The sequence below is a fragment of the Pseudophryne corroboree genome, chromosome 5 (assembly GCF_028390025.1).
Source record: "Pseudophryne corroboree isolate aPseCor3 chromosome 5, aPseCor3.hap2, whole genome shotgun sequence".
Taxonomy (NCBI): domain Eukaryota; kingdom Metazoa; phylum Chordata; class Amphibia; order Anura; family Myobatrachidae; genus Pseudophryne; species Pseudophryne corroboree.
The window spans coordinates 75,620,083-75,642,600 of NC_086448.1; the positions used below are offsets into that span (position 1 = coordinate 75,620,083).

The 22,518-nt window shown below is 47.5% G+C and overlaps 1 protein-coding gene across 1 annotated transcript in view; it reads left to right on the forward strand.

Annotated features, from left to right (window-relative positions):
* The window catches only part of HEPACAM2 (HEPACAM family member 2), a 175,060-nt gene that overhangs the window by 147,284 nt on the left and 5,258 nt on the right, over positions 1 to 22,518 (forward strand). The window contains exon 9 of the mRNA XM_063921390.1: positions 4,339 to 4,442. Within this exon, the coding sequence (XP_063777460.1) occupies positions 4,339 to 4,442 (104 nt within the window). The remainder of the gene's footprint in view (positions 1 to 4,338; positions 4,443 to 22,518) is intronic.

Here is a 22,518-nt window from a genome sequence, read left to right on the forward strand (position 1 = left end):
CTGAGGAACATCATCGCAGAATGGCTTACCCCAATTCGACCCTCCTGGGGATTTGTGACATCGGACAACGCCACTACTATTGTGCGTGCATTACATGTGGGCAAATTCCAGCACATCCCATGTTTTGCACATACATTGAATTTGGTGGTGCAGAATTTTTAAAAAAACGTCAGGGGCGTGCAAGAGATGCTGTCGGTGTCCCGAAGAATTGCTGGCCACTTTCGGCATTCAGCCACCGCGTGCCGAAGACTGGAGCACCAGCAAACACTCCTGAACCTGCCCCGCCATCATCTGAAGCAAGAGGTGGTAACGAGGTGGAATTCAACCCTCTATATGCTTCAGATGATGGAGGAGCAGCAAAAGGCCATTCAAGCCTATACATCTGCCTACGATATAGGCAAAGGAGGGGGAATGCACCTGACTCAAGGGCAGTGGAGAATGATTTCAACGTAGAGCAAGGTTCTGCAACCCTTTGAACTTGCCACACGTGAAGTCAGTTCAGACACTACCAGCCTGAGTCAGGTCATTCCCCTCATCAGGCTTTTGCAGAAGCAGCTGGAGAGATTGAAGGAGGAGCTAAAGCGGAGCAATTCCGCTAGGCATGTGGGACTTGTGGATGGAGCCCTTAATTCGCTTAACCATGATTCACGGGTGGTCAATCTGTTGAAATCAGAGCACTACATTTTGGCCACCGTGCTCGATCCTAGGTTTAAAGCCTACGTTGTATCTCTCTTTCCGGCAGACACAGGTCTGCACATGTTCAAAGACCTGCTTGTGAGACACTTGTCAAGTCAAGTGGAACGTGACCCGTCAGCAGCTTCTCCTTCACATTCTCCCGCAACTGGGGCTGCGAGAAAAAGGCTAAGAATTCCGAGCCCACCCACTGGCAGTGATGCAGGGCAGTCTGGAGCGAGTGCTGACATCTGGTCCGGACTGAAGGACCTGCCAACGATTACTGACATGTCGTCTACTGTCACTGCATATGATTCTGTCACCATTGAAAGAATGGTGGAGGATTATATGAGTGACCGCATCCAAGTAGGCACGTCATACAGTCCGTACGTATACTGGCAGGAAAAAGAGGCAATTTGGAGGCCCTTGCACAAACTGGCTTTATTTCACTTAAGTTGCCCCCCCTCCAGTGTGTACTCCGAAAGAGTGTTTAGTGCAGCGGGTCACCTTGTCAGCAATCGGCGTACGAGGTTACTTCCAGAAAGTGTGGAGAAGATGATGTTCATCAAAATTAATTATAATCAATTCCACCGTGGAGACATTCACCAGCAATTGCCTCCAGAAAGTACACAGGGACCTGAGATGGTGGATTCCAGTGGTAACGAATTAATACTCTGTGAGGAGGGGGATGTACACAGTGAAAGGGGTGATGAATTGGACGATGAGGAGGAGGTGGACATCTTGCCTCTGTAGAGCCAGTTTGTGCAAGGAGAGATTGATTGCTTCTTTTTTGGTGGGAGCCCAAACCAACCAGTCATTTCAGCCACAGTCGTGTGGCAGAACCTGTGGCTGAAATGATGGGTTTGTTCAAGTGTGTCCTGTTTCTACAACATAAGGGTGGGTGGGAGGGCCCAAGGACAATTCCATCTTGCACCTCTTTTTTATTTTATTTATCTCTACATCATGTGATGTTTGGGGCTAATATTTTTAAGTGCCATCCTGTCTGACACTGCAGTGCCACTCCTAGATGGGCCAGGTGTTTGTGCCGCCCACTTGGGTCGCTTAGCTTAGTCATCCAGCAACCTCGGTGCAAATTTTAGGACTAAAAATAATATTGTGAGGTGTGAGGTGTTCAGAATAGACTGGAAATGAGTGGAAATTATGGTTATTGAGGTTAATAATACTATGGGATAAAAATTGCCCCCAAATTCTATGATTTAAGCTGTTTTGAGGGGTTTTTGAAAAAAAAACCCACCTGAATCCAAAACCCACCCGAATCCGACAAAAATTTTTTAGGGAGGTTTTGCCAAAACGCGTCCGAATCCAAAACACGGCCGCGGAACCGAATCCAAAACCAAAACACAAAAAATTTCCGGTGCACATCTCTACATATAACTGAATTATTTTACATCTGATATGCTTGGTGTTGGGAACACGGAGATTTATGGCAGTGTGGAAATGGGACAACAAGGAATACCTAGGTAAATAGTGCAAATCCAGGTCTGTTCACCCTACTCCTACCCTGATGAGGTATATGCATCACCACCATACACTATAGGTGCACGAGGACAGCAGTAAGATCCGGAATTGAGGTGATAGCGGGGAGTAAAGTAGGACACATAGGGACCCTGTGTGTGATTCCAATAAAAGCTAAGCACGCAGATGGAGGCATAAACTAAGATTCCATAATATGGATAATTTGTTTTCTTTTTTCATGCAATGACGGACTTGAGAAACATTACACCATATGGTCCAACTTCTCTCTGAAGCTACGATGCATCACACGCTGGGATATATATAACCATAGAGCTGCTTCAAAATAAGTTACATATTTCTGCATGTCACTTAATGATAAATAATTTGCAAGATTAAGGGGCCTATTTATTAAGCAATTCTGCCCTTAGAATATGCAAATGTTGTGTCTGCAAATTTAAGTGCAGAATTAAGAATTAATCTGATAGATTATTTGTAGCTGTGCAAGAAAAGAGGTGCTGCTGCTGTGCAGTGTATTTAGACAGTATCAGGAAGGTGGTGAAAAGTGGTGGGCGGTGACTGGGAGGTGGCTAGTAGTGCACGCACAATTAGCCCATTTAGTAGGCATATTATTAGAGTGTTGTGGGTGTGTCAGCGCAAGGGGCTGACACACAGCCACAAGCATAGTTTCAATGATGTGACTGAGGGTGATGTATAAGGATGCATCAAAGACGATAAATGTGGGCGTCTCAGTCTTTACACATTCCAACGCACACAGATGTACACAGAGAGGCAGATGTATTAACCTGGAGAAGGCATAAGGAAGTGATAAACCAGTGATAAGTGCAAGGTGATAAACGCACTAGCCAATCAGCTCCAATATGTAAATGAACAGTTAGGAGCTGATTGGCTGGTGCCTTTATCACCTTGCACATATCACTGGTTTATCACTTCCTTATGCCGTCTCCAGGTTAATACATCTGCCCCACTCTCTGTAGCGGCATTTGCATGAGCTTGCAGACAGGCGACCTCCTACAGACACCGCTGTATGTGCTTATTGCATGCGATTCAGAATTAAAGCCACTTGCGCCAGGTGTACAGTACTTTATTTTTTGAGAAGGTCATGGTTGCAGATTAAGGTAACACCCCCACCATCACCAGTGAAAAAAAGTGATGAAAAGTAGTGTGATGTAAAAACATATTGAAATATTTTATTTATAAAATATCTCTAGGAATGACTAGCACCCCGTCCATTGCCAATATGCCCCTATTGTAATATAACCCCTCACTGGAAGTTGATCCGCCCAAGGCAATTGATCCCCCAGTGGCATTACTCCACCGCCCCACATACCACACCCCCAGTGATACCACATACCCCAGAGCCACTACCTCCCACTTCGTCTCTATAGGCCCAATGGGCGGAACAAATCTCCTTTGACATCGCTGGCAGATGGAGTAGTAGAAAAGTTTGCATGGGATATGACAGTGTCAGTGAAAGCCCAGCTAGCTGTGGTCAGATCACATGCAACCATACCAGGTAAGGGCTTAGGCAGTAGCGGATCTTGCCACGGGCAAGCAGGACTTTTGCCCGGGGCGCCGCCTTCCGGAGGGCGCAGGGCGCCATCCGGAGGGCACCGCACCAGGGCAAGATCCGCTGCTGCTGTGTGCCCCCAGCTGCCCGCTGCCCCCCCCCCCCCCCCCCCCCGCTGCCGCTGTGAAGGGAAACTAGACGCGTACGCGTCTAGTTTCCCTTCGTGGAGAGGTCCTTTACTGTGCGGTGCGCGATGTCGTCATCGCGCACCGCACATCATTTCAGTCTGTACAGGGGGCGTAAATGACCACGCCCCCTGTACGAAGCCACGCCCCCTATTGCCGCCCGGGGCGCACAGAGCGCCAGAACCGGCCCTGGGCTTAGGTTTTGTGTAAAGGTTAAATTGATATCAGGTGTTAGATGACTGATGGCACCATGTGCAGCATGATTGGCACAGTGGTTAGCATTGTAGCCTCACATCCCCGAGTACATGAATTCAGTTCCAAACTGTGGCACTATCTGTGTAGAGTGATGCAGAATATGCGTGTGCTATATAAATAACAGTAATATATGCTGATCTGAGTCTGACTGTTGCTAATCCTAGATCTGTATACAGTATCCTACATAATAACACCTTTTCCCATATTTCATCCACTGCACAGGTGTCAGGAGCTGCTCCTAATACTTTGCAAGTCCAGGATATAAATGGCACAGTCTATGAAGTTATACAGTACGTCCCAGAGCAAGCACAAAGTGATCCGCAATCGTAAGTGTACGCAGGTTTTCTGTAGGGGATCAGTAAGAGATCCCAGCGGTCGGGAACCCGGCGGTCAGGAGACGGACACTGGGATTCCAGCGGCGATCGCAGCATGTCCCCTCGCGGGCTATGGCTCTGCCTGCGCACAGGTGCTGTAGTATCTCCCTGTGTTTCCCTGACTGTCAGAAGCAATATTTATTCAGAAACAGCAAATAATATTGTTACAGTCATCAGGGACTATTTGTAGTAGCTGAATAAATATAGCTTAGGGCTGCCGAGTAAATAACAGGATCTTTTATCATCCGCAATAAAAGAGCAGATCGCATATCCTGTAATGTGTACTCAGAGAAGAAATGTAACTTATTCAGTGCTAGAAAAGAACTTTTCCCTGTGACACAGAATTACAAGACACATGACACATAATATACTGTACAGAGTAATATGCCCAATTAGCTGCAATAAACCCAATTAACATACTGTATGTGAATAAAAATGTGATCGTGTGCAGACTACTGTACATTCACTAGTTTCTATCTCTCATGTCTACAGTATCTCTTATACAGTATGTATCTACCTCATGTCTGTCTGTCTGTCTAGGAATCCAGTGTCGGACTGGAGCACCAAGGGCCCACTGGGGAAATGCTTAGGGGTATATTCAATTAAGGTCGAAACTGCTGTTTTGTCGAAAAGACGGCAGTTTTTTACTTTTTCAGATCGGAAGGGTTTCCAACCTATTCAGCCCCCAGCATTTTTATTCGACAAGTCAGGGAATTCGACTTGTGGAATAGTACGTGAATGGCGGTATAGCTGCCGATTCACATGCTTCTGAGGTAAACGGGGCCAAATTCGACAGGTTTTGGCCCCGTTTCCGACCATCTCAGTTCGACTGTGAGGAGGAGATGGGGGAGAGTCGCGGGCAGACGGGGGACAGCAGCGCTACAGCACAGCGCTGCAGGAGGATGTGTAATAGCCGCTGCTCACGGCAGCATCCACCCGGCTCCAGCAAGTGAGGTCCCGCTTGCTGGAGCCGTGTGGACGCTGCCGTGAGGTCTGGCGGCTGTGCCACACTGCAGCGCTTCTGTTCCCCGTCTGCCCGCGGCTATCCCCCGTCTGCCCACGGCGCTCTCCCCTCTCCGGTCCCTCATCTCAATTCGACTTTAAAAAAGCCCTCAATTCGCTTTTTTAAAAAGTCAGAATAGCCCTTGTTGCATCCATTCCGAAAAATGCATGTCGGAATGGATCCGACCCTAATTGAATATACCCCTTAGAGGCTTGGCTAACTCTTAGTGTATGGTCTTAGCCCTTCGAAAAAAATATACAGTATTTAGTACATACTAAGGGGTATATTCAATTGATGTCAGATCCTTTCTGACGGAAAGGATCCGGCATCTCCGTATTTGTTCACGACAATGCCAATCCAACTTTAATTAAAGTCGGATTTACATTGTCGGAAACGGGGCCAAAACCTGTCGAATTTGGCCGCCGCTTCTGACAAAACACGTGGATCCGCGGCTATTCCGCTGATCCACGTGTTTTCTGACAAGTCGGAATTCCCTACTTATCGGAAAATCTGAGGGGGGATTGAATAGGTCAGAACCCCTTCCGACCTAAAAAAGTCGGAAACTGCTGTCTTTCCGACAAGACGGCAGTTTCCAACAAGAATTGAATACACCCCTAAGGGGTAAATTTACTAAAGCTTCTTAAACAGAGAATTGGTGATGTTGCCCATAGCAACCAATCACGTTTTCTATCATTTTTCTATTGCCTTTTAGAAAATGAAAGATAGAGCAACCAATCAAATGCTGTCTGTCTATCTATCTATCTACAGTATCTATCTATCTATCTATCTATCTATCTATCTATCTATCTATCTATCTATCTATCTATCAGCATTTTTCGGGCATGTCTATCAGCAATTGTACTGTATATAATCTCAGTGCTTGTTACGTCCTGCAACTTGTACTGTGAACATTACAAAACGTTGGGATTGCAACTTGCAGAAACATGTTTCAAAATGGCAACTTTCTGCGATTTTTGGGGGCAAGTTTTGCTCTATAACATACAGTATAGTGATTTGCAACTTGCCGTAAAATCACAATTTTTGCAACACTGGAGGCTATTAAATTCATGCCTAAGGGGCAGATACACTGCAACGCCACCACTCATCGGAGCCAAACCCCAGATTTACTCTTTGGTGGTTTGTGTCACGATCCGGGTATCTGGACGCCATTTCTTACCCATCAGATGCCTCCTAAGGCTGGCTCAGCGCTCCAGGACCGGATCCCATCTGTTATCCTAATGTTCACATTCCTGCATCCTCTCCTGTCTCTCTGAGACGCTGTCACAGTAACGCCTTATTACATCTGGCATGGCGTCTCCCGCGGCCTCCGCCGCCGTCCCTGAGCTTCTGCATGCAGAGTGTCAGAGTGGCGATTACGTCAGCCGCGGCCTCCGCTGTGTCCGCGTGGTTGGATGTGCACTTGTCAGCCTGGCGTCTCCTGTCTCCAGTGGCCGGCGCCGCCATTACTGTTTTCATTACCACATGGATTACAAACCAAACTTCCCTCCAAGTGTCTGCATGGGCGCAGCCATCTTGGATTCTGTCAGCTGATCATTTCCTCCAATCTGTTGTCAGTATTGTTAATCTGCATAATTGCCTAGCCAATCCCTTCCTTGCTGCAGGTATAAATACACTGTGCCTGAGCAAGGAAGGCGTCAGTGCTTTGGTTGTCAAACCTAGTTCCTGTTTGTCTCTCTCCTGTGATTGTCTTCCAGGTTCCAGCTCCTGTCTCAAGACTTCCACCATAGAGACCCGCACCAGCATTCCACCTGCGGTGTAGCCTGACTCTCCAATCCATTGTGGATTCATCTGTTTCCAGCTACAACATTACCTGCTTCCAGCTCAGCTTCCAGCAGAGTACAGCTTCCCTTAAAGGGCCGGTGTCCTTTCTACACTTTACCACTCTCCACCGGTATTATTATTTCTCCGCTCTCAAGTTCTACATTTCAGTTCATATTTCATCGCTCCCAAGTTCATTTATTATTTAACTGGTTCCAGCCAGTATCCACTCCGTGCTAACAACAGTCTGGTTCCAGCCAGTATCCACAGCAGCTGTTTTACCTTCAGCAACCCAGCTTTTCCTGGAACACCAGCTGGCACAATCCTGGGTTATCTCCATTGCTACAGTCGGGCCTGGTAAGGACTTTCCATCTAGAAGATCATAAGAACTATCTCACACTACCAGTGCCCTGTGGCTCCTGCCATCCTGTAGTACCCAGGAACTGTATTTATTATTTGCTGACTTTTACGTTTTCTTTTACTGCTGCTGTGTTGCGGAGTTGTCATAATAAACATCATTGACTTTTATCTAAGTTGTCGTGGTCACGCCTTCGGGCAGTTATTATTCATGTTACTTACATGTCCAGGGGTCTGATACAACCTCCCAGGTTCCGGTACATCTCAGCCCCTACAACTGAGGCTGCCTCCCGTCAGCTCAGGCCCTCAGTTGTGACAGTAAGCACTGACCTAATGAATCCAGCCGGAGACCAGGATCAAGCGGCCAGGCCGATGCAAGAACTGGCAGCCCGACTAGAACATCAGGAGGCTGCACAGGGCCACATCATCCGCTGTCTCCAGGATCTCTCTACTCGGCTGGATGGGATTCAGACAACTCTCCGTGGATCAGGCGCATCTGGTGCGTCAACCACAGTGACTCCAGCTATAACCCCACCCACCTTACCCATTTCTGCTCCACGTCTTCATCTTCCAACGCCAGCAAAATTTGACGGATCTCCAAGATTCTGCAGGGGATTTCTCAACCAGTGTGAGATTCAGTTTGAGCTACAACCTGGCAATTTTCCCAGTGACCGTACAAAAATTGCCTACATCATCTCTCTTCTCAGTGGCTCCGCCCTTGACTGGGCATCACCGTTATGGGAGAGGTCCGACACCCTGCTATCTTCTTACACTGCATTCGTGTCAACATTCAGGCGCATCTTCGACGAGCCAGGCCGGGTAACCTCAGCTTCATCCGAGATTCTCCGTTTACGCCAGGGGTCACGTACTGTAGGACAATATCTGATACAGTTCCAGATCCTGGCATCCGAACTGGCATGGAACGACGAGGCCCTGTATGCTGCATTCTGGCATGGCTTATCTGAGCTTATTAAAGATGAGTTAGCTACCAGAGACTTACCTTCTAAGTTAGATGAGCTAATCTCACTCTGCACGAAAGTTGATTTACGTTTCAGAGAGAGAGCAACTGAGCGTGGAAGATCATCTGCTCCAAAATCTTCTGCTCCTCCTCCTCGTCAACTGTCACCATCTAAAGATGAGCCCATGCAAATTGGCCGTTCCCGTTTAACTCCTGCTGAGCGCCGAAGACGTCTCTCTGAGTCTCTTTGTCTTTACTGTGCAGCTCCGTCTCACACCATCAATGCCTGTCCCGAACGTCCGGGAAAACTCCAAACCCTAGCTCGCCCAGGAGAGGGCCGGCTAGGAGTAATGATCTCCTCTCCATCTCCTCATGATTGTAATCTCCCAGTCTCGCTTCAAGTTGCTCAACGTTATCGGAACGTCATTGCTCTCCTTGATTCCGGAGCAGCTGGGAACTTTATTACTGAAGCCTATGTTAAACGGTGGTCCCTACCCACCGAGAGACTTCCTTCCTCCTTTTCCTTAACTGCCGTGGATGGCAGTAAAATTTTTGATACTGTTATTGCTCTAAGGACTCTACCAGTTCGTCTGAGAGTGGGAGTTCTTCATTCCGAACTTATTTCACTTTTAGTGATTCCAAGAGCCACACATCCTGTGGTCCTGGGCCTTCCATGGCTCCGTCTTCACAATCCTACAATTGATTGGACGACTACGCAAATCCTGGCATGGGGTTCCTCCTGTGCAGAGACATGTTTGTTTAAAGTATTGCCTGTCTGTTCTTCCTCCCCCAGGTCGTCTGATGTTCCACCTCCTCCATATCAAGATTTCACGGATGTGTTCAGTAAAGCTTCTGCTGATATCCTTCCTCCTCATAGAGAATGGGACTGCCCGATTGATCTCGTTCCAGGGAAGGTTCCACCTCGAGGCCGAACTTATCCGTTGTCTCTGCCTGAGACGCATTCTATGGAGGAATACATTAAAGAGAACCTAGCAAAGGGGTTCATTCGACCTTCTTCTTCCCCAGCCGGCGCAGGCTTCTTTTTTGTAAAAAAGAAAGATGGTGGTCTGCGGCCGTGCATCGACTACAGAGGTTTGAACGACATTACCATCAAGAACCGTTATCCTTTACCCCTGATTACTGAGCTCTTTGACAGAGTTAGCGGAGCTACCATCTTTACAAAGCTGGACTTGCGAGGTGCATACAATCTCATCCGGATCCGTGAGGGTGACGAGTGGAAGACCGCCTTTAACACCCGTGACGGACATTATGAGTACCTCGTCATGCCCTTCGGATTGAGCAATGCTCCAGCTGTCTTCCAGCATTTTGTCAATGAGATTTTCAGAGACATTCTATACCGTCATGTCGTGGTCTATCTAGACGATATCCTCATTTTTGCCAACGATTTAGAGGAACATCGTTTTTGGGTTAAAGAGGTTCTGTCCCGTCTCCGTGTCAATCATCTCTATTGCAAATTAGAAAAATGCGTCTTTGAAGTCAAGTCCATTCCGTTTCTAGGGTACATTGTGTCCGGTTCCGGACTAGAGATGGATCCTGAGAAACTACAAGCAATTCAGAATTGGCCGGTACCCTTAACCCTCAAAGGGGTCCAGAGGTTCTTAGGGTTCGCCAATTATTACCGAAAGTTTATACGAGACTTTTCCACCATTGTGGCGCCTATTACTGCTTTCACCAAAAAGGGTGCTAACCCGTCCAAGTGGTCTGAAGAAGCCATGCAAGCTTTTCATCTTTTAAAACAGAGGTTCATCTCTGCGCCTGTCCTGAAACAGCCTGACATCGACTCTCCTTTCATCCTAGAGGTGGATGCCTCCTCCGTTGGAGTAGGAGCGGTGTTATCTCAGAGGGCTAAAGATGGCCATTTACACCCTTGCAGTTTCTTCTCCCGGAAGTTCTCCCCAGCTGAGCGCAACTATGCCATTGGCGACCAGGAGTTGCTAGCCATCAAGCTCGCTCTAGAAGAGTGGAGGTATCTGTTGGAGGGAGCTTCTCATTCAATCACCATACTTACAGACCACAAGAACCTTTTATACCTGAAGGGCGCACAATGTCTCAACCCTCGTCAGGCCAGATGGGCACTTTTCTTTTCCAGGTTCGACTTTAAACTCCAGTTCTGTCCGGGCTCTCAGAATCGCAAGGCCGATGCCCTTTCCCGCTCATGGGAGCAAGAAAATGAGTCAGAGTCTTCAGACAAGCATCCTATTATAAATCCGTTGGCATTCTCCACGGTAGGGATGGACTCTACGCCCCCATCAGGGAAAAGTTTTGTGAAGCCGATGCTAAGGAAGAAGCTCATGCATTGGGCCCATGCTTCCCGTTTTGCCGGACATACAGGTATCCAAAAAACCCTGGAGTTTATCTCTAGGTCCTATTGGTGGCCAACTCTGAAAAAGGACGCCTTGGAGTTTATTGCATCTTGCCCAAAGTGTGCCCAACATAAAGTATCCCGCCAGTCGCCTGCGGGGCAACTGGTTCCACTATCCGTTCCCCGTCGACCATGGACCCACTTGTCGATGGATTTCATTACAGACTTACCCATGTGCAACAAGTTCAATACCATCTGGGTGGTAGTTGACCGGTTCACCAAGATGGCACACTTCATTCCTCTCACCGGTCTTCCGTCAGCTTCCAAGTTGGCTCAAGTATTCATACAAGAGATCTTCCGACTCCACGGTCTTCCTGAAGAAATTATCTCAGATCGAGGAGTTCAATTCACAGCCAAATTCTGGCGAAGTTTATGTCAAGTCCTCCAAGTCAAGCTAAAGTTTTCCACGGCTTACCATCCTCAGACCAATGGTCAAACCGAGAGGGTGAATCAGGAATTGGAGGCCTTCCTCCGCATCTATGTGTCCTCCTCTCAAGATGACTGGGTTCAATTACTTCCCTGGGCCGAGTTCTGTCATAACAACCAGTATCATTCTTCATCTGCTTCAACACCATTCTTCACTAACTTTGGATTCCACCCTAAAGTTCCTGAGTTCCAACCGCTTCCAGCAACTTCTGTTCCCGCAGTGGATATCACCTTGCATCAGTTTGCCAATATCTGGAAGAGAGTACGATCAGCTCTGCTCAAGGCATCGTTCAGGTACAAGAAGTTTGCGGATAAGAAGCGTCGAGCAGTTCCTGCTCTCAAGGTGGTGTTAGGCGCCGGGGTCCGCTCGGCCGTGCGGCCCGGCGCCTAGCAACCAGGGACGCCGTGCGCGTTCAGCCGCCGGCTCCCTGGCAACGCTAAGACGCCGGGCGCACGGAGCCGCTCTGACCTTAGCAACGGGGACGCCACGTTCAGCCGCGTTCCCCGTTGCTGGGTCTATTCTCATTACCCTGATTATGTGCTGGCCGTGCAGCATGCAAGCTGCACGGCATTTCTATTTGATTGTCCTGTCTGGATCCTGATTGGAGGGTGCCTGAATAAAGGCACCCTCAGGACTTCTTACAGACGCCGGTGATAGCTTCCTGTTTGCCTGTGTCTGCTGCAGAGAGTTCCCAGTCCCGGTCTTTTCGGTTGTTCCTGTCCTCAGAGATCCTGTACTCGGAAGTTACCATCTGTTCCTGGAGTCTGACCGAGCACCTTTAACATCTGGTGGTGTTCGTGAGTCGCGGCGCAGCCGTGTGTTGCGGCTTGTCCGCTTCTGTTTATTATTTTGTTTAATTGTGTTCTGGAGCTTTGCGGAGGATTCCGCTTCCACAGATCCACTCTGGTGTCCGGCGGTGCCGGATAGGAGTGTCGGATCAGTGGATCCTTGGTTGTCCTTTTTCCTGGCGGCTAGTCCGCACATACCTTTTGATTTAGTTAGTTAGCTTGTAACCCCTGGCCTGGTTGCTTAGTCAGAGGGCCCCTTGTTATCACCCTGTCTCGGACTTCCCCTTGTCTCCCATTAAGACCTGCGGGGGCATCGGGGTTGGGCAGACATAATCCGCCCTTCGAACGCGGCTGCCATGGGCTCAAGCAACCATAGTCTCGCAGGGGATTTCTGATAACACGGGCGAGACAACGGAGTTAGGACGCCAGGGGTTACTAGGCTATCCAGCTCCCACAACCAGCTTATTTTCCTGTACTCAGATCCCTGCCATAAGATCTCCTCCGGTCTGGAGTACAGGAATCATAACATTATCACCGGCCTACAAAAGAAAAGATTTAACTTACAGTAAATTTTTTCACTTTTTAGTTGGGAGATTTTTGTCGGCCTTATGAATCCCACCGGTGTTGGGCCAAACCCTGGCCAGCTTCTTGTTAGTCAGATTCAGGAACTTACTCAGATGGTTCAGGATCTGTCCCTCCGGGTGAGGTCACAGGAAGATCTGTTACGGACTTCCCCGAGGGTCATCCCTGAACCAAAAATGCATCTGCCTGACCGTTTTTCTGGGGATAGAAAACAGTTTTTTAATTTTAAAGAATCTTGCAAACTGTATTTTCGTTTAAGACCAGTTACCTCAGGTACAGAGGCTCAGCGGGTTGGGATTATTATTTCTCTACTTCAGGGGGATCCTCAGACCTGGGCTTTTGGTTTAAAGACAGACGATCCGGCCTTATCGTCTGTAGACGCCTTTTTAAAATCTTTAGGGCTATTGTATGACGACCCTGATAGAGAGGCGTCCGCAGAAAGTCAGTTGCGTGCTCTTAGACAGGGTAGGAATCCCGCAGAGAATTATTGTACGGAGTTTCGCCGTTGGTCGAACGACTGTGGCTGGAATGACCCAGCCCTGCGCAGTCAGTTTCGCCTCGGCTTATCGGAATCTATAAAAGACAGTCTCCTCCAGTATCCCGCTCCTGAGACCCTCGATAACCTCATGGAGCTATCTATTAAAATAGATCGTCGGCTCAGAGAGCGGAGGGCTGAAAAAGGGGCATCTGTCGGGTCCTCTCCCTGGGTTCCTTCCATTCCTGTAGACATAGAGGAGCCTATGCAGATTGGTCTCTCCAAATTGTCTCCGGAAGAAAGAACCAGGAGGCAAAATTATGGTCTGTGTTTATACTGCGGAGGTAAGGGACATTTTGCCCGTAGTTGTCCAAACAAGTTGGGAAACTTCCTGACCAAGTGAATTGTGAGGGGGTTCACTTTGGTCTGCAGCTCATCTCCTCAAATAATTCACTGTTGGTTCCTGCTAAAGTTTCCTATGGCAGCCTCTGTTCCTCGGTCTCTGCTTTTGTGGACAGTGGAGCTGCAGGAAACTTTATGGATTTAACATGGGCCAAGGCCTTAGGTATTCCTCAGCTAACCTTAGGTAGGTGTATCACCATGCATGGTTTAGATGGGAGTCCTTTATCCAATGGGGTTATTTCTCTATGTACACCTCCTGTTTTGCTCTCGGTGGGAGCTCTGCATTCTGAAAAAATTGAGTTTTTCCTTACCCATTGTCCAGCAGTTCCTGTGGTTCTGGGTCATCCTTGGCTGGCCTTTCATAATCCCGTCATTGATTGGCAGTCTGGGGAGATCCTACAATGGGGTACCATCTGCGATAAAGAATGTATTACGCTTCCTATCCGAGTAGCTGCCGCCAGTTCCGCACATATTCCTGGGGAATACCAGGATTTTGTTGATGTGTTTTCCAAGGGCAATACGGATATTTTGCCTCCCCATAGGCCTTATGATTGTGCCATTGAGTTAATTCCTGGTGCCACGTTGCCTAAAGGAAGGTTATATGCATTGTCTGGTCCTGAAACTGTGGCCATGAATGAGTATGTGAAAGAAAGCCTTGGGAAAGGGTTTATCAGGCCATCTAAATCCCCTTTAAGTGCAGGTTTCTTCTTCGTAGAGAAGAAGGATGGTTCACTCAGACCCTGCATTGACTTTAGAGCTTTGAATAAAATCTCAGTAAAGAATACTTACCCTCTGCCGCTGATCTCTGTCCTCTTTGATCAGCTACGTTCGGCTGTTATTTTTTCTAAGATTGATCTTAGAGGAGCATATAACCTCATCAGAATCAGGTCAGGAGATGAGTGGAAAACGGCATTTAGTACTCAGTCGGGCCACTATGAGTATCTGGTCATGCCATTCGGCCTATCTAACGCTCCGGCAGTTTTCCAGGATCTCATTAATGATGTGCTCCGTGAGTTTCTGGGAAGATTCGTCGTGGTCTATTTAGACGATATTTTGATATATTCTGACTCCGTGGAACAACATGTTACCCAGGTGCGTCAGGTGCTAAAGAGATTACGTGAAAATCACTTATATGCCAAGCTGGAGAAGTGTGAATTTCATGTCACGGAAGTATCCTTTTTAGGGTACATTATTTCCCCTCGGGGATTCCGAATGGAACCAAAAAAGCTCCAAGCCATCCTTAGTTGGGCGCAACCCACCAATTTAAAAGCAATTCAGCGCTTTTTAGGGTTTGCAAACTACTATAGAAGATTTATTCACTCTTTCTCTGACCTAGTTGCTCCCATTGTGGCACTTACTAAGAAGGGAGCAGATCCTACCAATTGGTCATGTGAAGCGGAGTTATCTTTTCAGGCCTTAAAACAAGCCTTTGTCTCAGCCCCTGTCCTTAGACATCCCAACCCAGAATTACCTTTCATTATTGAGGTGGATGCCTCGGAGGTTGGAGTAGGGGCTATCCTTTCTCAGAAGGATCCAGATTCCCTTGAGTTACATCCTTGTGCCTTTATGTCCAGGAAATTCTCATCTGCAGAATCCAACTACGATGTTGGTAACCGGGAATTGCTGGCTATTAAATGGGCTTTCGAGGAGTGGAGACATTGGCTTGAAGGAGCTACCCACACCATTTCAGTTTTGACTGATCACAAAAATCTTCAATACATTGAATCGGCTAAACGACTGAATGCCCGACAGGCTCGTTGGGCTTTATTTTTTACTCGTTTCAAATTCATTATCACCTTCAGACCAGGTTCCAAGAATACCAAGGCAGATGCCCTGTCACGCAGTTTCCTTCCGGTTCAAGACAACAGTCCTGTTACTCCCATACTTCCGCCTTCAGTCATTCAGGCAGGTCTCACACAGGATGTATTTTCCCAATTAAAGCTGCTTCAACATCAAGCTCCGGGAAATACTCCTGCTAGTCGTCTTTTTGTTCCTGAGTTTTTGAGAGCAACTGTTTTGGCGGAATTTCATGATAGCAAAGTTGCAGGGCATCCGGGAATCGCTAAGACTTTGGAATTAGTATCCCGCTCAGTATGGTGGCCTGGTCTTTCCAAAGACATTAAAGAGTTTGTTTTTTCGTGTCAGGTCTGTGCACAGCATAAAGTTCCCCGTTCTTTGCCTATTGGTCAACTTATGCCCTTGAAAGTTCCTCTTAGGCCATGGTCGCATATCTCCATGGATTTTGTGGTGGATCTCCCTCTGTCAGCCGGATGCCGAGTCATATGGGTGGTAGTGGACCGTTTTAGCAAGATGGCCCATTTTATTGCTCTTCCCCGATTGCCATCTGCCCAGGGATTGGCAGTCTTGTTCCTCCGTCATGTTTTCAGACTCCATGGGTTACCCACTGATATTGTTTCTGACAGGGGTCCACAATTCATTGCGCAATTTTGGAAGTCTTTTTGTGCTTCATTAAAGATGAAATTATCATTAACCTCCGGCTATCATCCACAATCCAATGGACAGACTAAGCGAGTTAACCAATCTCTAAAACAATATTTGCGTTTGTACTCGGCCAAACTCCAAAATGACTGGTCTGAGTTTCTTCCATTGGCGGAGTTTGCTTATAATAATGCCTGTCATTCCTCCACCAATGTGTCTCCATTTTTTGCAGTTTTTGGTTTCCACCCCAGAGCTAATTCATTTTTTCAACATTCCTCTGTCTCCTCTCTGGCCCTGACCTCTCATCTTAAACTTATTTGGAAAAAAGTGCACCTGGCTCTCAGAAAAGCAGCTTTCCGGGAAAAAAAAATTTCTGACAGGCTCCGGCGGCCGTGCACTTTTAAAGTAGGAGACAGGGTGTGGTTGTCGACTCGCAACATCAAACTTCGACAAACCTCAGCCAGATTGGGTCCTAGATATATTGGACCATTTCTCATTATCAAAAAAGTCAATCCAGTTGCTTTCCGGTTACGTTTACCAAAGACTTTACGGATCGGAAATACCTTCCATTGCTCATTGCTTAAACCATATGTTTCGTCCAGCAGATTTCCTCGTAAAAAATCTCAGGGGAGATCACCAGTTAATGTACAGGGTCAGCAAGAGTTCTTGGTTGAGAAGGTTCTCGATTCCAAGTTGTCCCGGGGTCGGCTTTATTTTTTGGTGCATTGGAGAGGTTATGGGCCAGAGGAAAGGTCGTGGGTCCTGGATGAAGACCTTCATGCCCCAAAGCTCAAAAGGGCATTTTTTCGTGAATTTCCTCGGAAACCTGGCTTTAGGGGTTCCTTGACCCCTCCTCAAGGGGGGGTACTGTTAGGCGCCGGGGTCCGCTCGGCCGTGCGGCCCGGCGCCTAGCAACCAGGGACGCCGTGCGCGTTCAGCCGCCGGCTCCCTGGCAACGCTAAGACGCCGGGCGCACGGAGCCGCTCTGACCTTAGCAACGGGGACGCCACGTTCAGCCGCGTTCCCCGTTGCTGGGTCTATTCTCATTACCCTGATTATGTGCTGGCCGTGCAGCATGCAAGCTGCACGGCATTTCTATTTGATTGTCCTGTCTGGATCCTGATTGGAGGGTGCCTGAATAAAGGCACCCTCAGGACTTCTTACAGACGCCGGTGATAGCTTCCTGTTTGCCTGTGTCTGCTGCAGAGAGTTCCCAGTCCCGGTCTTTTCGGTTGTTCCTGTCCTCAGAGATCCTGTACTCGGAAGTTACCATCTGTTCCTGGAGTCTGACCGAGCACCTTTAACATCTGGTGGTGTTCGTGAGTCGCGGCGCAGCCGTGTGTTGCGGCTTGTCCGCTTCTGTTTATTATTTTGTTTAATTGTGTTCTGGAGCTTTGCGGAGGATTCCGCTTCCACAGATCCACTCTGGTGTCCGGCGGTGCCGGATAGGAGTGTCGGATCAGTGGATCCTTGGTTGTCCTTTTTCCTGGCGGCTAGTCCGCACATACCTTTTGATTTAGTTAGTTAGCTTGTAACCCCTGGCCTGGTTGCTTAGTCAGAGGGCCCCTTGTTATCACCCTGTCTCGGACTTCCCCTTGTCTCCCATTAAGACCTGCGGGGGCATCGGGGTTGGGCAGACATAATCCGCCCTTCGAACGCGGCTGCCATGGGCTCAAGCAACCATAGTCTCGCAGGGGATTTCTGATAACACGGGCGAGACAACGGAGTTAGGGCGCCAGGGGTTACTAGGCTATCCAGCTCCCACAACCAGCTTATTTTCCTGTACTCAGATCCCTGCCATAAGATCTCCTCCGGTCTGGAGTACAGGAATCATAACAGGTGGGTGATCGGGTATGGTTATCCACGAAGAATTTGAGGTTAAGAGTTCCCAGTATGAAGTTTGCACCTCGCTATATCGGTCCTTTCAAGATTGAACAAGTCATCAATCCTGTTGCTTACAGACTCCAGTTGCCTCCCTTCTTAAAAATACCCAGGACATTCCATGTTTCCCTGTTGAAACCGCTGATCTTGAATCGGTTTCATTCCTCACTTCCTCCAACTCCGAAAGTCCAAACTCAACGAGGCGTTGAGTATGAAGTGGCCAAGATCCTGGACTCACGTCACCGTTACGGTCAACTACAATATCTTATTGACTGGAAGGGTTATGGTCCTGAGGAACGATCATGGACCAATGCTTCTGATGTCCATGCTCCTGCCTTGGTCCGGAGATTCCATTCCAAGTTTCCTCAAAAGCCAAAGAAGTGTCCTGGGGCCACTCCTAAAGGGGGGGGTGCTGTCACGATCCGGGTATCTGGACGCCATTTCTTACCCATCAGATGCCTCCTAAGGCTGGCTCAGCGCTCCAGGACCGGATCCCATCTGTTAACCTAATGTTCACATTCCTGCATCCTCTCCTGTCTCTCTGAGACGCTGTCACAGTAACGCCTTATTACATCTGGCATGGCGTCTCCCGCGGCCTCCGCCGCCGTCCCTGAGCTTCTGCATGCAGAGTGTCAGAGTGGCGATTACGTCAGCCGCGGCCTCCGCTGTGTCCGCGTGGTTGGATGTGCACTTGTCAGCCTGGCGTCTCCTGTCTCCAGTGGCCGGCGCCGCCATTACTGTTTTCATTACCACATGGATTACAAACCAAACTTCCCTCCAAGTGTCTGCATGGGCGCAGCCATCTTGGATTCTGTCAGCTGATCATTTCCTCCAATCTGTTGTCAGTATTGTTAATCTGCATAATTGCCTAGCCAATCCCTTCCTTGCTGCAGGTATAAATACACTGTGCCTGAGCAAGGAAGGCGTCAGTGCTTTGGTTGTCAAACCTAGTTCCTGTTTGTCTCTCTCCTGTGATTGTCTTCCAGGTTCCAGCTCCTGTCTCAAGACTTCCACCATAGAGACCCGCACCAGCATTCCACCTGCGGTGTAGCCTGACTCTCCAATCCATTGTGGATTCATCTGTTTCCAGCTACAACATTACCTGCTTCCAGCTCAGCTTCCAGCAGAGTACAGCTTCCCTTAAAGGGCCGGTGTCCTTTCTACACTTTACCACTCTCCACCGGTATTATTATTTCTCCGCTCTCAAGTTCTACATTTCAGTTCATATTTCATCGCTCCCAAGTTCATTTATTATTTAACTGGTTCCAGCCAGTATCCACTCCGTGCTAACAACAGTCTGGTTCCAGCCAGTATCCACAGCAGCTGTTTTACCTTCAGCAACCCAGCTTTTCCTGGAACACCAGCTGGCACAATCCTGGGTTATCTCCATTGCTACAGTCGGGCCTGGTAAGGACTTTCCATCTAGAAGATCATAAGAACTATCTCACACTACCAGTGCCCTGTGGCTCCTGCCATCCTGTAGTACCCAGGAACTGTATTTATTATTTGCTGACTTTTACGTTTTCTTTTACTGCTGCTGTGTTGCGGAGTTGTCATAATAAACATCATTGACTTTTATCTAAGTTGTCGTGGTCACGCCTTCGGGCAGTTATTATTCATGTTACTTACATGTCCAGGGGTCTGATACAACCTCCCAGGTTCCGGTACATCTCAGCCCCTACAACTGAGGCTGCCTCCCGTCAGCTCAGGCCCTCAGTTGTGACAGTTTGTAGCGGGTGTACTGCTATTGATTTTATTTTTACGTTGAGAACGGCTCGTTTTTCATTCAGTACCATGAGCACTATTATTTCATTTCATTTATTAAGGTGCTATAACATTTTTCTATGGCTGTGGACTCTAGCTTTTTGTTGGGGTGGTGGCACTCTAAGTGCAAGTATTCAGTTGTTTTCATAAAGATGCTGGCATTTGTAGTGCCATTGGAGCATGTACTATTTTTCCGCACTAATTCAATGATACGCAAGGCTAGAGGTAAAGCATTACTCAACAATGGACTTTCTAGGTGAAAGGAATATTTGCCTAATAACCTAGAAATTTAAGGAGCCGTCAAGGATTCCCTATAGGGAAGATCACACTCCTAAATTTAGTAGGGAAATGGATGGGCCTCGATAAAGTGATTCAATGTTAAATGAAGCATCATGACTGGGCCCAATAATGAGTAGGCAGGAGTCTTGCAGAATGGAAGGGACGGTCACGGGACATTTTCTTCAGGTCTGAGAAAAAAACAGCAACAACAACAGTGACATCTAGGGGCGAAAAGAGAAAGCACTGCATCAAATTAAGAGGCAAAAAATGCTACACTAGGGGGGTATAAAAAATCACTGCAAATCACCATCACAAATCTTTTCTTTATGTTTTGAATACAAATGATCCTATTTAGTGAGTTGCAGCTTCATAAACCGTCAGCAATTATAAATTCCCTCAATGAAAGTGTTTCTGGCAGGCGTTCGTTCATCGTTGGTGTCGGGTCGTTTATACATGCATGCCAATATGGACAATATCGTCCATATTAGTATGCAGGGCTGTGGGGCCGGGTTACAGGGGGCAGTAAAGAAACTTCACTCCCCCCGTCAGCCCCTCCTCCCACCGCTGGGGCGTCCGTCAGCCGTATCGGCCGTCGGGCACCTCCCCGACAATCGGCAGCTGTGTAGGGCCTATTACAGTATCTGTCTGGTCAGAACATAATAAAGAGGCATATTAAACAAATATATTACCTTGCCACTCATTAATACTGGGTCACAATTATATAATGATGTTATTGTTAGGGGCAATTCAATAATACATGTTAAGCAATAATAACATTTTAATTACGTTGGCAATATAATAGTTGATAAATATTAAGGGTCAATATTACTTATTATCTTACACACATACAGTGTGTCTGGTGTCAGGATGCCGACCTGACTCTCCCCAGGCCCCCATGTCACAACTAATCTCAGAACTTTAGCACAGGCTGTCCTCCTACTCATGCGTAAACCATCGATGCTTAGGTAGGGCTAAATGGTTTGTTATCATCAGAGGTACATTACACCATTGCCATCAATGGTAACCATTGATGGAAGGTGTTCCAATGGCCACCCGTAGCTGAAAGCCAGCTATCTGTCTAACAGGCACCTGATCTATGCTCACTGGTCACTGGCCTCCTCTGCTCTGTCCCAGCCTCACTAAGTTATTAATTTTATTTATTTATTAGCAGTTTCTTATATAGCGCAGCATATTCCGTTGCGCTTTACAATTAGAACAACAATTATAGAACAAAACTGGGCAAAGACAGACAGACAGACAGACAGAGGTAGGAAGGCCCTGCTCGCAAGCTTACAATCTACAGGGAAATAGGTATTGATACACAAGGATAGATGCTACTTGTCACATAATGGTTCCCCAGATTGCTAGGTTCTTAATGGGTTGTATATGATATGATCACCCAGCAATGTTGGAAGACAAAATGTGAGTTTATGTGGACTGTACAGAGGGGATGTAACTTGATAGGGAAGCTGTGAAGGTTATGTGTGTGGGTCTGAAATTTGGTAGGCTTGTCTGAAGAGATGAGTTTTCAGAGAACGTTTAAAGGTTTGGAGACTAGAGGAGAGTCTTATTGTGCGTGGGAGTGCATTCCACAGAGTGGGTGAAGCCCGGGTAAAGTCCTGTAATTTTGAGTGGGAACAGGTAATACATGTGGATGAGAGACGCAGATCTTGTGCAGAGCGGAGAGGTCCGGTAGGGAGATATTTTGAGATGAGTGAGGAGATGTATGATGCTGCAGTTTGGTTAATAGCCTTGTATGTAAGTAAAAGTATTTTATATTTGACATGGTAGAATACCGGTAACCAATGGAGGGACTGACAGAGCGGATCAGCAGATGAAGAACGTCTGGCGAGGAAGATTAGCCTTGCAGCTGCATTTAAAATGGATTGAAGTGGTGATAGCCTATGTTTGGGAAGACCAGTAAGGAGACTATTACAATAATCAATGCGGGAGATGATGAGTGCATGGATTAGAGTTTTTGCAGTGTCTTGTGTAAGATAAGGGTGTATTTTGGATATGTTTTTAAGGTGCATGATTTAGAGACAGATTGAATGTGTGGAACAAAGGACAGTTCAGAGTCAAGGGTGACACCTAGGCAACGAGCTTGTGGGGTGGGGTGGATATTTGCATTGTCAACAGTTATAGAGATATCAGGTTGGTAACTACTCTTAGCTGGTGGGAAAATAATTAATTCGGTTTTGGAAATGTTGAGTTTGAGGTGGCGAGATGACATCCAAGATGAAATGGCAGACAGGCATCCAGTGACACGAGCCAATACTGGTGGTGACAAATCTGGGGAGGATAGGTAGATTTGAGTATCATCAGCATACAAATGATACTGAAATCCAAAGGAGCTGATTAGTTTACCAAGAGAGGAGGTATAGATTGAGAAAAGCAGAGGACCTAAGACTGAGCCTTGCGGTACTCCAACTGATAGAGGTAGAGAAGAGGAGGTAGAATCAGAGAAGTGAACACTGAAAGAGCGATTAGATAGGTAGGATGAGAACCAAG